The following is a 14,678-nucleotide window of genomic DNA, read 5'->3' as shown; positions in this document are numbered from 1 at the left end:
AGCCTCTAAGTCATCACCCGTAATGTGTTCAAGTCCTTTTTTAAAACTACCTCTGTACAGTGTGCCTTCAACTGATTTTAGTGCTCAGTAACTCTTGAAACATTCTCTCTCCAGTTTTTCTTAATTTTTTTGGCTAGCGTCTGCTCTCACCTGGGCATCTTTGTCTGTCTTGCTGAGCACACTCCTCAGCTGCCTGGACCTAAGCCCTTGGGGGGGAAAAGTTCTTAATGGTTTACGTTAGTTAGGTTTGCCCCAGGCTGTGGGCCAGCTATTCCAGATTCCCAGACAAGCCACCCAACCAAGAGTTTCAAACCCCCCTGGGGAATACAAGTGCAGGAGCCAGTGTTTGCTGGGCTTTCAGTGTCTGACTGAGAGCTTGGGCTGGACTGAGGTGCACCAGAGATTTGGGGGACAAAGATTTGATCGCTCCATAATAATGGGAGTTAGGACGGACATTTGCTGCAAATGATTCGACTCTTTTCTAACGCTAGAGTCGATAAGGGTGTGTTGTCTGGTAACCTCAAGCGACAAATGCAAGGGACACTGTTTATTCTCCATGTGACAAAGGAGGGAACATCACCGGTGTGGAGCTCAGCTTTGTGCAAAGTGTTGGAAACTACTTCCTCTCCCTAGCGAAGGCAGGCAGAGTCTGGCAGCTCCCCTTGGTGAATGTCACCTGCCTGCCTGGACAGGTTCTCTGGTTTGTAGGGTCAGTACCGCCCCCACCTCTTCTGGTCTCTACATAGCCGGGTTGTCAGCTCTTTCTGGGGGCTTCTAGGGAGGGTGGTATTGATTAAGAGGCTTTCCAGGACCTGGGCGTTGGTGGACTCCTTTTACGGGCAGAGAGAGGTGTCTCCTGATGCCACCCACCAGACCCCATCACACTCCAAACCAGGCTACACCCTTGATCAGCACCTCAAACTCTCAAAAAATGAGCCAAGAAGGAGAGATGGAGCCCTGTGCCATGAGTCAGTTTCTTTATTAATTTGACATTTGTTTAGCTGGTGTAGGGGGAACGGTCTATACATCAGAGTAGGGAGGGGTGGTCTCTCTCAGTAACAGAGCATGTGAGAGAGCCAAGACATAGTTCATTTTTCATAACAATTAAAAAAAAATCAAGGTCATTTCAAAACTTCTAAAAAGCGTCTAAGGTGCAGACTGCAGCATTCTCTAGGCATCAAGTGGAGACCCCAAACTCCTCCTAAACAGCTCCTACTAGCAACGGGAGCGCGCAGCCATGCCGCCGAGGGCGGGGGGCAGCGTGCCAAGCAGCCAAGCCAGACTGAGCCGAGGGTGCCAAAGCGGAGCCGGGCCGCGCGGGGCGCTAAGAGCCGCTACTGGGGCGGCGGCCTGGAACAGAGGGTGCGGGGCGAGGCGGGGCGACCCCGCGCCCGTCCTCGCCCGCCCAGCCCTCCCGGGGGTGGGGGAGCCAGCCGCGCCCGCGGACCACAGCATCCCCCGCCCCCATTCCCTCCACCCGTCCGCCCGGGGCTGGAGCGCGCGCGCGCGGGCTGGAGCCCCGGGGCGAGCCTCCAGGGCGTGGGGGCACGGGCATGGAGGGGCGTCTGTGCTCCTTGGAAGGTTTTTATTGTGTCCTGACGACACCCCCCGCCCCCCAAGAGCGGCAGGCGAGGAAGGTGACCGCGCCGTCCACCAGTGGCTCCTGGAGAGCGAGAAGAGCCTGCCAGTCTCTTTCCTGGCCCTAGGGGGCGCCGCCCGGGCAAGGCGGAGCCGGATTGTGCTGATTCGGGCCTCCCTCTGCAGGAGACTCTAGTGTGACGTTAAGGCTCTTCCCTGAGGGCTCCAAGGCAAGACCAGCCAGTTGAGGGGTCCCTTCCTGGCCTGGCCCTGAGTCTAGATAGAAGAGGGTCTCTCCTCAGCCTCCTGGTCAGCAGCTCTATCCTGCTCCGGCTCTCCTTGCGCTGGGCGGGTGGTCGGAGCTCGAGCCCAGTGTCTGTGCCAGGACCTCCAGCCTGCGGCCACCTGCACTTCAAGCACCAAGTTGGCTCTGGGAGACCTCAGGGTGGTCTGACCTAGGAACTGGCAGGTACATTCACAGCCCTACTCCCTTCCTCTTTCAGTGAAAGACAGCCTTGAGCTCCTCCCACAGCCTGGAGAAGTCCTCGGGAGCGGAGCTGGTAAGGGCTTTGTACATACTGCTAACGTGTTTCTATTGGTTTGCATAGTATTTATTGTTTTCATATACACAAGGCTGATTACTGTACAGTTTACACTTTGAACACAGACTATTATAGAAGTGCTTGACGATTTAGAAAACCTCCTCTCTATTGACCATGCTGGTGCAATCCTCAGACAGCCACAGGCCCTTCCCCAGCAGAGAACTTTGAGATGGGGCCCTGGCTCCCTTTGAGCCCTACAGCAGATCTGGAGGGCTCCTTGCCTCACTTTTCAAATTTCTAAACACAAGGAACCCCGAATGCGCTCTCAGGGTAATGATTTCTGCTGGGAGATGATTAATACTGAAACTGAGAGACAACATAAAAAATATCTATCTATATCCAGTTTATCCATACAGCTTCAGAGGTCACAGTAAAATCAGTGTGGACTGCGTGAAGGGGAGACCTGCGTGTGTGCACCTGTGTCATGTCATTCTCAGAAGAGCAGTCCCTTCACGGGAAGTGGGCCAGGGGAGGTTGTTACAAGTGGCATGTGTTGTGTGCAGGCATGGGGACTGACACACGAGGGAGGATATGGGGCCGTGGTGCTAAACTGATTTCACGCCCAGTTTCCAGTTTTCCCGTTCCAGAATGATCATGTGAGTTTCTTACAAATGAGGTCGAAGTCAAAATCAAACAAACAAATAAACAAACAAACAAAGCAAACAAACTTTAACCAACCATCCCAGCCACAGTGGAGCCCTTAATCATGTCTGCACCCATGTGCTCTTTGGGGCTTGCTTGCTCTCCCCCACTCCTCCTCTCCCTTCTTCTTGCGGCCTTCGTCCTGATTCCCACAGAGATCCAGAGTCGCTAGAGGCAGGACTGGAGGCTGTAGGTCATGCGTCTACAGCCAGCCATTCATGCGGATACGAGACTAAAGGAAGCCCCTTACAGAGGTCATGCCGGGATCTTAGGACACGTGCGACCCTTCAGTAGCCCTCTGGTCCAGGTCTCCTTCCGTGTGCATGACAGAGTGTGGAGTTCAGGGTTTGGGTGTTGAGGTGTGATCCTGCAGGACACAGAAAAAGGAGTCACTCAAGAGTCCTGTGCTTCCTTCTTAGGCGGGGCAGACCAGGAGAAGCAGGATCCCCAAGCAAAGCAGTGAGCTGAGAGTGTAGTGGCAGAGACTGACCCCCCGCACACCACCCACACTTCCCTGTTCTCTACTCAGGTGCTTCATCTTACGAAGGCAGCCAGCCTCCACTGTTTAGTACATTGTGGATGAACTCTCAAGAACCTTACATGGAGGGGGGGGGCAGAGGGAGTAATATGCTGCCAGGGGGCTGGGAGAAAAATCTGTAGAGTAGATTCTTGTGCTTAGAAAGTGACCATTTTTCTGTGATGGGTCCTATGACAAGAAAAAGACTAGGCTAGGCAGTAGTGCATCTATGCTCTCAGTTCAAGTGGGCCCACAACACTGATGTCTGCTTTATGCCTGCCCTGGACAAGATCACTGGTCTCAGGAACTCATGACCTTGAAGCTCTGGTCTTGGGAACTCATGGACTTGAAGCTCTGGTCTTGGGAACTCATGACCTTGAAGCTCTGGTCTTGGGAACTCATGACCTTGAAGCTCTGGTCTTGGGAACTCATGACCTTGAAGCTTCCTTGGCTCTTGTCCCAGACTCTCACTGTCAGGTACCCTGGCTCCTGTTCACATGCCTAATGCTGGGCTGACTCTGTGGTAGAGAGATCTCTTACGTCAGGTACATTCTCTCTAGAATATTACATCTCAAGTTGGGAAGGAACAACTTTGCATGTGAAGTCCAAACCTGGCAGCCATGATTCACAGCAAGGCACCAGTACTGCCCCCCATGGTCTTACCTTCCAGCCTGCTGAGAGGCCTGCCTCCTTCTTGCCTTCCTTCCTCTTTTCTTAATTTTTCTTGTCTGAGACAAAGTCTTGTTACACAGCTCAAACTAGCCTGAAACTTCCAACCTCCTGCCTCTGCATCCCAGGATGCCTCTGCATCCCAGGTGCTGGGATTTCAGGCAGATGCCATCATGCCCAGATAACTTCATGTCTTCTAAATGTTCTATCTATAGGGACCTAGGAGCTGGTGAAGAAGAGAAGGACATTTCTTTATTTTTCTTTTCTTTTCTTTTTTTCTCTTTCTTTCTTTCTTTCTTTCTTTCTTTTTTTTTTTTTTTTTTGAGACAGGGACCCATTCTTTAATCCAGGCTCGCTCCTAACTCATTATTTATCACAGACTGGCCTTGACCTCATGGCAATCATCCAGTCTCAGCATCCTGAGTGTGGGGGTGACAGGTGTGATCCACCAGGCTTGGCCAAGAGTTGATGGTGTTCTGGGGAGTGGCACAAAGGTTGGAAGCCATTCTGAGGCAGAGCTGTTCCCAGACATGGAGCTGTCCTGGGCTCTGTAGGTGACAGAGCTGGGGAGGTATACTGGGCATGACCATCACGACTCATCCCTAGATGGTTCCCCAGGGGAGGGACGGGAGTGCCAAATGCCTTGCCCTGAACTATGAAAACTAAAAGCCAAGCACTTTTGCTGGGCGGAAGAGAGCTGCCACTTGAAAAGTGAGATTCTGCCCCTTCTGGGAAGGCTGCCTTTTCCTTCAATCCCATTTCTAGACTGAGGGCTCACATGGCCCTTCTCTCTGCTTTAGGCCACAGCTCTCCCCTCCAGGCTGTCATCTCCCCTCCTCAACTTCTGTCCTGCTTCAGACTTGTCCCCCAGCACTTCAGGTTGTCTCTACCCACCACTATCCATTCGTTAAGAGGAGACGCTGTAGAGTGCCAAGGTCAAGAGCAGGAATTCTGAAGCTAGACTGTTCCGGTTTAATCCTGCTTCTGTCGTTGCGGCTGCTCCACTGTGGTCAACTTACTTAGCTGCTCAACTCAGTTTCCTCTGCTGTCAGATGGGAGCAGCAGCAGGACCTGCCACATTAGATCACTGCAATGTGTGGATGCACTAATGACAGGTCCGTGGAGCACTCTGGGCAGGGAGCACCCTGGGCTTGTGAGTACCTGGCTCTTGAGAAGCGTGGCTGCCTAAGTAGTGTTTTCTTCTAACCAGCTGTGTGGCTGCTCTGGCTGGTTAGTGAGCACTTGAGTGGGAGCCCCTTCTTCACATTCCCTACAATGCCTACCCTGGAGCTAAGCATTCCTCAAATGAGAGACACCGTGAGAGCTGACGTTCTAGACACACAGGCTATGATTTCCCACCTGCTTTACTGCCAGGTTCCAAGCAGAGGAGAAAGATCAAGTCTTAGAGATCCTTTTGGAGTGGACACCCAATTTGTTTCTGGGTAAACTGAGACTCAAGCAGAATGGAGACAGGAGCAGCTGGTGGAGCAGGGGTGAGGTGACATGAGCCTTCAGGCTGTAGGCCCATCCTTCCAAAGCATGGGAAACAGCCCCTCCAGTGTGCTCGGAGTGCCCCAGTGGCCAGGATCTCTTTTCTCTCTGCTGTGGTACCTGCCCCCACACCGATGTCATGACTCTTACCATCCCCTTTTACCTCTCACTCTGACGACCTTGAAGTGGCTGGATATGAGAACAGATTCCAGGTTGAAACGAAGCAAAACCAAGCATGCCTCCCTACTTCCTCCCATCGACACAGGTCGGATGTATTAAAATATTCGATTGTCCAAGCTAGGCTAAGTCTTGAAACCATGCATGGAAAGTAGTCCATAAAAGAAGACACGGAGAGGCACTGGCCATTTCCTCCCTCGGCACTTGGGAGAGTCCTGGAGGGTGCAGCCATGCACATGCAGAGGGTATCAAGAACTGGTGCCCTTCCAAGGCTGCATCAGTGTCTGTGTGCCAGTCTTCCCAACGGTCCTGGCACCCTAACACTTAGGCGCGGTAGACACCCTGCCACCTGCTGCCATGTGCCCTGAGCCTTAACTAACGTTCCACTCCTTCAGCCCGCCTCTTCAGTCTCTCAGCCTTTCCAACGCAGGGAGCAACAGGTAAGCATCAGAACAAGGCTCAGCAATCCACTGTTCACCAAGCTGCAGAGTCCTCCCAGTGGGTGGGACTCTAAACAAGACCTCTCGAAACAAGTTCACTATCCTCCATTTCAGCCACTCTTTAGATTGGATACTTATAACCAGGCTATTTGATTGAGAGAAGTTTAAAGAGAAGGGCCAAAATCAGTCGTAACGACTCAACTTGCAATATGCATAATAATCATCCTGCAGCAGAGAACGGAAACTCTTACAGGCTAGCTAGCTTCTATTCCTAAGCTATGTCCCAGCCCAGGAGTCTGGGTCTTAAGACCCCAGAATGCTTTAGGAGGGAATGTGGATGACACCCTGAGAAAGGTTGAAATTGTTGAGCTGTCACTTTGTAAAGCCCTTTTCCTAAAATAAGCACATGTGTTACCACACAGCAGCTCTACAAGGAAAAAACTGGCATTATTGCTATGCGTGGACAGAAACGTTGAGGCTAAGGAAGGTCAATTGACTTGCCCTGAGTCACAATACAAATAAAATCTGCCACTAATTGAATGCCACAGTACATACGCCTTTATTTTCTCCTCACGACACAACACCTCTCATAGTTAATTATTTGTGCATCCGCCACACCCGTGCTGTGACTGAAACCTGGGGGGTCTCTGGCATGCTGAGCATGTGCTCTACTACTGAGCCACACCCAGTTCTGCACGTGTTTTTTATTGATATATAACACATTTTCAGAAGAGACTATTTCCATCTTTCCTTGAGGAGTAGGAAGTTGGGGGTGTGAGTGACTTAAGGTCATACAATGTGGGAACAGGGGGAGCTAGGCCTCAACTCTAGATCCCAAGGCTAGCTTTCATGCTTGGAAACAAATAAGATGTTTCCTGTTATTCACAATAGCTCTGGTTTATAAAGTAGGAACATGGGATGAACAGTAGGAACATATAAAGTGTGAACAGGGACTACTGAGGGAAGCACAAGGCTATGTTCTTGTCAGTCTCTGGTCACATTTTCCTCAACCAATGACTCTATCACCATGTGCACATGAAATGTTGTGTGTGTCTTTCTGTATGAATGACTATATCACTATATGCATATTGAATGTTGTGTGTGTCTTTCTGTTTGAATGACTATATCACCATATGCATATCGAATGTTGTATGTGTCTTTCTGTTTGAGGATGCCAGATTGCAGGTGTATGGGTCATTCACTCACACTGACCTCATCTCCACTAACGCCAGAGCCCTCGGGAAGCTTTAAAAAACTCATCTTCCCTGGATAGACAGAACTTCAACAAAAACAGTGAGATAACCACCCAAGAGCCCGAAAACGCACTGTGGCAGTAGACAGATAAAAAAAAATAAGGACAGTATAAAACTGGAACAAGGCGGAGCTGGGGAATAGGCATGCCGTTCACTCAGGGGTCACCCTTCTCTGTGGGTCTGTGAAGGACTGAGCACAGGAGCACCCAGCACTGCCTTCGGATTTCGAGTAACTTTTAGCAAGTAGGGAAATCAGAAGAGGAACAGTGAGGACTGGCCGGACTGGCCGTGAGGTGGGGCCAGACCGTGGTAGGAGCTTCCTGCCGAGGATGGAGCATTCCCGCTGCTGCTGCCCTTCTACCCTCCTGGACCTGGCAGGAGCCTGGCGCCCCACTCACTTCTGTGTTACCACCCTGGGCACGTTCCTCCCTTTGCCTTTTGTTGGCAGAGGGCTCAGCACTGTCTCAGAACCAGGCTTCCCAGAATTCTTGACTCCTAAGCTCGTGAGGTCTGGTGGGTAATCTAATCTCCCCCCCCCCCCCCCCGTGTGTGTGTGTGTGTGTGTGTGTGGCATCGTAACGTCTTTGCAGATCAGCGACGGCAGATTAATGAAAACATTCTACTTCCTCCTGCCCTTTTGACAAATCCTGGTCAAACAGAAGCGCACATGAGAGCTAAGCCAACCGTCAGGCAGGACCCTCCCGGCAGTGCCAGGGTTAATGCTGTGACCTCCTTAAAGCTGCTGAGGAGTCAGGGCTAATTTTACTCTCCCATCAGCTCTGCCAATCCTCGTTTTTACCCAAGTGCTGAGAGATATGTTGGGAAGCACCCAGTCAGCACTTCTGCTGGCCCAGGAGGCAGTGTGGGCCCTGCTCTTTGCAGAATACATAAAACCAGTGACTGCTTGCTGCTTGGCTCTGGAGCTGGGCCCTGAGAGTTCGGGGGGGGGGGGGGCAATAACCCAGTAGGTGCTGGCCATAGGGGGAGGGGGCTGTGACGCTTCCTTGCTTCCTGCTGTCTCCCACCCCGATGCGTCCTGTACTGAACTGCCCCGAGCTGAGCACAAGGAAGGACCTCGGGGCAGCTCAGTACAGGACCCCTCAGGGAGGGTTAGGTCAGAGCTGGCTGCCAAAACTCTCACGCTGCAGCCTGCTGGAGAGCTTCACCGCATACCCTGGCCCCACCCCTCCTTGGCCCGCCGCCCTGGCACATCCCTGTCACACACTAGTGGAGCCCTTAGCAATGAAGGCCCTCCTGACTTTCAGAGAAGATATCGCCCACCCTTGGACCTGTTGACTTAGCTCCTTCTTAGACATCAAGGGGGCAGCCTTGTTCACAGAAGAGAAGGGAATTGAAGCTATGGTAGGTTAGACTCTAGCCGGGCTTAGGGTTTAGGCCTGGCATATTTTCTGGCCACACATAGTGAGACATCATAGGTCTGACAATGTCCCTGTGTTCTGCAGCATCCTAGCCACCAACTTTAGAGCCCGCTGCTTGGTTTCTAAGAGGAATACCAAGATCCACAGAACAATTTTTTTTTTTCACACTTCAAAGCACTATTTTAAAACTATACAGGGACAGCTAGGTGTGGTGGCACATGTCTTTAATCCCAGCACAGAGGCAATTGGACCTCTGTGAGTTCGAGGCCAGCCTGGGCTACACAGCAAATTCCAGGACAACCAGGGCTATATAGAGAGACCCCTGTTTAAAAATAAGTTGTATAGGGGTTGAAGGTGTGACTCAGAGGCAGAATCCATACCTAGAATCCGTGAGGCTTGGGGGCTCCATCCCTAACACGGCCAAAAAAAAGACAAAAGAAAATATAACAAGCAAAATAAAACCAGGGCCCTGAATGTGTGTACTCGCCAGCAGAGCTGTGGCAAAGGGAATGCATCTGCTTGAAGAGAAATGGGGGGGGGGGGGTAGGGCAGAGGCAGACACTAGTTTGGGGAGAGGGAATCTGAGAGTCGGGGTGTGGCTCTGAACTGTGCTAGCGCAAGGAATGGGGTGGGGAGAAGCAAGCAGCGACTTCACCGAGGGCCATGCCGGGAAGGACGAGAAAGCCGGGCCGCCATTACCTCCCGAGGGGCTACTGGAGGAGAGGTCACTGTTTGCCCCTTTTCAGGCTGGCCCGCTTCACTATTTGAGCCCCTTTCCTGCCCTCTAGGAGGTCCGGCTGCGGTCCACTCCCTCTTAGCTCCACCTGGAGACAGACAGACAGCACCAGAGACAGAAAGTAGGAATCACATAGGCAGATGAAAAAAAAAAAAAACAGGCAGAAGAAGAAAAGGGACCGAGAAGGAGGTGGGAACGCCGTCCCGGAAAGGTCACCACAGGGCAGCATGTGCAGGAGCAGAGGAGAGGCGACCTGCCGCGGCCTCCAGGGCCCTGCGGCGCCTCAGTACCTTAGTAAGTCTCATAAAGGACTCAATATCATCTTCCAGCTCCCCAGGCTCCGCCAGGGGCCCCTCAACAATCACCTCCTCGTGCTGCGGGGTGTCGATGGCACCGGAGGAATCTACCTGCCGGACGACTTTGCGAATGATCTGGGAAAGAGAGGAAGAGAAGGAGGGCTGGGCAAACCATCAGGACAAAATCCGAGAAGAACAAGGCCCCAGCGGTGACATCAGGAGGAGAAGCAATGGCCCCTTGTCCCTTGTCCATCAGGGGCCAAGAAGCAGCCTTTCTCTGCGGTCCTTTATGGGGAATGTCAGGGGAGCTTGCATTTGGCGAGTACTGTGGGCAGGTTTCATTGACCATTGGCTTGGCCGTGAGCTATGGCACTTCAGCATCCCATTCTGCTTCTCAGAATAGAAGTTTGTGCTGACTATCATCCCTCTCCAGTGCCTAAGGACAGAGGCAACCTTTTCCTCTCCGTGTCTGCTCCACTTACCTGCTCCGTATTCAGTTATCCAGGATGGGAGATGAACAAACATCATGGCTCAGGCCCTTAGGGAGGGGCAAGGACAGATAGGGGCCGTGGCCCCCTAGGAACGGCAGCCCTCGTGAAACATAAATGCTCCCTCTCCTGCTTTCTTCCTTTGCCTTATGGGGCAATGCTTGCCAGGTAACGCGAACCTATCATGCTGATGGATGTATACTGTTAGTTTGATGAGTTCCTACTCCCTTTTTGCTAAAGGAGGTCTTGGGAACAGTTTCCTGTTCTCCAATAGCTCACCTCAGGGCCCACCTTCACAGGACTAGAGCTGTATGTTTCGTGGGAACTGATCTTTCTGGAACAGGGCAGCTGGGACTGTTCATGCTGAGTTAAGCGTTGAGGTTTTAAGACCCTCCTCAGTGTCCCGACTGTAGAGGACCCACAGGTCTCAGCTCTCCTGAGTTACCACGAATCACTGGGGTGGTGGCCACAGCCTGACCCCCCTCCCCGCCCCTCTCCCCGTTAGGGCAGCGGCAAGAAGTGTGTATCGAGTTCCTCTGCCTTTCAGCTTTGAATCCCACCAGCTTCTCCCCAATTTAGAGACTCCACACTCACCTTCTTGGTGACAATGTTGCCCTGTTCGTCTGTGAATTGTTCCTCCGTCACCTGCTCCCCTGGAATATTCTGAAGCTCATCCCCCTGGAATGAGAAGATGAGAGAGACCCAGATGGGTGAGTGGGGGTTCTCAAATAAGTGCAGAAGTGGAAGAAATAAAAGAGCCGTGGTGATAGCAACAGCCGGGTCCAGTGACGCCCAAAGCTCAGCAGACAGCCTTAGACAAACAAGGGCTCCCACAGTGCCACAGCACCCTGGGGGGCCGTGAGCCCTGAGACAGACTGGGGCCAGAGTTCTCGAGACCTTTGTGTGCTTGACCATTGTATACAGGGCGATTATGCAAGTTCCCAAAGGCCCCCTCGAGAGAAGTATGGGAGAGAATGCCACAGAAAAGCCCTGCCCTGGAGGTGACTTGAGTCCCAAAGTTGGCTATACCAATGGAATGAGATCAGGCATCCTGAGCCCCAGAGCTAAGCTTCTCTACTACTCAATGCTGGGTACTGGGGTGATTCTGAGCAGGTACCACATGCAGCTATGGCTCCCAGCACACAATGCAAAGAGAGGTCTTCCTGGTCTCCTTTGCATGTTGTATCTCCTGGCTTGAGCTGGTATTCTCTCAGCTTCACCCTATGCATGCACCAGAGAATCCCCTCAGACGTTCCTCCGCCACCCTGGGTCCAGCCCCCTAGCCTACCATTTGCCTGGGGTTACCTTCAGGAAGACCCGTCGGCGGACCACTCTGGTGGAGATGGTTTCCTCGTCGTCACTCAGGCCCTCGCTCTCCCCCAGCTCCTTGTCCAGCTCCTTGTGAATGTGCTTCAGCACAAAACACAGGGAGCCCTTGACAATGTGCATCACATTCTGACAGCTGACTAGGAAGAAGCCCAGCAATACCAGAGTGACCAGGAGCTGGGTGATGAAGGTCCACATCCTTCTCTCCTCTCTCTCCTCACCAGCCTGGCCCCCCAGGGACCAGGGACACCAGGGGCCCAGCTGCTGTGGAGATCCAATTTCTCATTCTCCTCTTGGACTCCTGAGGCCCCCAGTAACCCCTTCTGCTCTGTCTCTGCCTCTTTTTGCTCTTTATCCCTTATTCTAAACAGGAGACCAAATAATCTCTCCCAAGTGACTCTCTTAGCTGGGACAACATGACCCAAGTGTCCTTCCTGCCAAACAGCCTGGGCTCTCTCCTCACACCCCAGAGGACGTCAGCCTTCTATAATTTTAGCTCACAAGCCAGCTGCTGCTGTCCAACTGGGATGAAGTGAGGAAGCAGGTGTTGTGTCATGGACTCAGAAGCACATGTCAGAGTCACCGTAGAGAGGGAAATCAGGCTTGCCTATGGGAGCCAGAAGGCAACTTTCTCATTCAGGGACTCCATAAAACATGACATCCCAAGAACGTGGCTATTTTTGCGACTCCATGGGCAGCTGTTGCAGTGATGGGAATGATGGCAATGGGGTCTGGACCAGCGAATACCCAGGAAAGTTAAGCATTCATTTAAAAACACCCCTAAAGGTGAGCAATTTGTTCAGATTCTGTCAAGCGAAAAGGTCCTGGGCCACTGGGAAGCTGGTCTGTCATTCCTGTGAGTCCTGAAGGCCTTCAGCGTGGGATTAGCACTTATTTAAGGGCCCATCTCAAAGGCTCTTCTCAGGCCGGAGTGGAGATGCCACAGGAGAGGAACCACTCCCAGCACACTTGTGCTCGGGAATTGACCCACACACTCAGTCACAGCTGCAGCTGAGGATCTCGCCTTCTGTATCAGGCCATTCTCCTCAGAGCACTAGCCCACCCCAGCAGAAAGAACACAGCCTTGGGGCCTAGCAAACTAATGATCCGGATTGCCCCTGTGGGGGCTTGGGAGAGTCAGTCACCTTTGTCCGGGCCTCCGTGTCTTCACTCATGGAACAGGGATTCCTGTGTTTTCCTGGCTGCTCTCCAGAAGGCCGTGTGGCTCCTACAGTGCTTGATACACACAGCCACTGGGAGTAACCGGGGCACACACTACTGCAGTGTGCTCTGCCCTGGAGGCACCGGCCTGTTTCACAGGTTAACACAACCACCATTATCGAGTTAGGATCTTTAGTTTTCCCATTTTACCTGAAGGACAGTGGTAAAGGAGGTGACCGTAGTGTGTCTAAGTGGAAAGGTTAAGTTAATGAAAGAGATTCCCCATGTCCATCATCCCAAACGGCTTCATTTCGGCAGGAAAATGCTTGGAAATGTAAGATCCCCATACAACAAAAATTGCAGGTTGAAGGAGAACATTTCATGATAGCTGAGCTCAGAAGAATCTAGGGGCTGTGAGAGTAATGTTGGAATGTAACAGCAGTGGAACATGCCTGAAGCCCTGTGTGGTGATCCTAACACACACACACACACACACACACACACACACACACACACACACACACGTTCAACTTTGGATATTTCCTATTTCCATCCAGTGTCTCGAAGAATTAGTTAAGTTATAGTCATTTCAGGTTCATACTACAAATCCCAAATGACAAAGAGGTTTAATGAAAATACTAGCAGATAAGAGCTTTGAAAACAATTTCCTTCAATGGGCTCATCATCATCCCTGGGGCCCCTCAGCTATCTATGGAAGTGAGCAGCCTAAAAATATCCAGTAGTTCCCACAACATGGAGGCAATGACATCTCCGTTCCTAAGCTGGGCACATGGCCCTATGCCCTCACTCTGGCCACAAGAATGTGAGACTAGGAACCAAGAGATCTGGGTACTCACAGTTCATTGTGTGACCCTGAAGAAAGCCATTAGCTGCTTGTCTGTGCTTTCCTCCTTATAAGGCAGGGGTCAGACACAGTCTATATCTAGAGAGCATCTCTATGATGCTCTCTGCTCCTCAGCTTCTCTCCTCCACGGGGGCAGAGGGAGCAGCGTGAAAGACTACACTTGACTTTCCCCCTGGGGATTCGGAGCAGCCCCAGTGACGGTCACTTGTATTTGGGCAGAGCTGCCTGTCATTCTTGCAGATAGGAAAGGAATGTGCTGGGGGCAGGGTCTGTGGTTTGCAACTGACTGGCTGCCTAACCTGTACCAGTGCACATACTTGGCAGGAAGACTTTCTAAATCAAACTCTCTATGATTCCTAGCAGCGGGTTATAGCAGGACAGCATCTCAGAAACACGGGAGAACCAAACTGTCTTTGGAGTTCCCAAGGGTGCTCTGGCAGGGAGAAGAAAAGGGAAAGAAAGGCAGGAATAAAGGAAGGTGAAGCGGGAAAACGTGATGCTGGGTGAGGATGCTGTACTGTGTAAAAAGAGCTCGCAGGTCACGTGCAGGCTATAAATACCCATTCCAGAATGGCGATGCACACTCAGCAAGAACACACAAATCAAAAGTCCTATGTTCAAAAGATGCCTGGCATTTGTTCAAAATAGTAAGTCGGGAGAGAGGATGAGGCTGCTGGTGTAGATGAAACAAGACTGGTCAAGACTGTGTAGCTGTGGGGCCTGAGAGTGCAGAGGGGTTGGGAGAGAAGACAGAAAAAAGCAAAAATCAAGGAGAGGGTGGGACAGGGAGGGGGTCAAGGAGAGGGTGGGACAAGGAGGGGGTCAAGGAGAGGGTGGGACAAGGAGGGGGTCAAGGAGAGGGTGGGACAAGGAGGGGGGTCAAGGAGAGGGTGGGACAAGGAGGGGGGTCAAGGAGAGGGTGGGGGAGGGAGGGGGTCAAGGAGAAGATGGGACAGGGAGGGGGGTCAAGGGAGGGAGAGGAGGAGACAGAATGTCTGGAGGGAGAGTCCCAGAATGACAGGAGTCAGAGAGAAGGGAGTTATTGCTACCTTGCCACC

The 14,678-nt window shown here is 52.0% G+C and overlaps 1 protein-coding gene across 8 annotated transcripts in view; it reads right to left on the bottom strand.

Annotated features, from left to right (window-relative positions):
• Positions 1–950: 950 nt before the first annotated feature.
• Ank1 (ankyrin 1) overlaps positions 951–14,678 on the bottom strand; it is a 186,582-nt gene continuing 172,854 nt past the window's right edge. For 7 of the 8 annotated variants that reach the window (XM_036166316.1, XM_036166317.1, XM_036166319.1 and 4 more), the window contains 4 exons: positions 10,863–10,946; positions 9,850–9,915; positions 9,448–9,572; positions 951–3,189 (listed from right to left, as the gene is read on the bottom strand). In XM_036166316.1, the coding sequence (XP_036022209.1) occupies positions 9,474–9,572; positions 9,850–9,915; positions 10,863–10,946 (249 nt within the window). In that variant the 3' untranslated portion in view covers positions 951–3,189; positions 9,448–9,473. Of the gene's footprint in view, positions 3,190–9,447; positions 9,573–9,849; positions 9,916–10,862; positions 10,947–11,573; positions 14,404–14,678 lie in introns of those variants that run through there. The other variant, XM_036166323.1, reaches the window with a different exon arrangement.

This window comes from Onychomys torridus, chromosome 17, assembly GCF_903995425.1.
Source record: "Onychomys torridus chromosome 17, mOncTor1.1, whole genome shotgun sequence".
Classification (NCBI taxonomy): domain Eukaryota; kingdom Metazoa; phylum Chordata; class Mammalia; order Rodentia; family Cricetidae; genus Onychomys; species Onychomys torridus.
The sequence above is the reverse complement of the archived record's forward strand: the minus strand, read 5'-3'. Positions and strand labels throughout refer to the sequence as shown.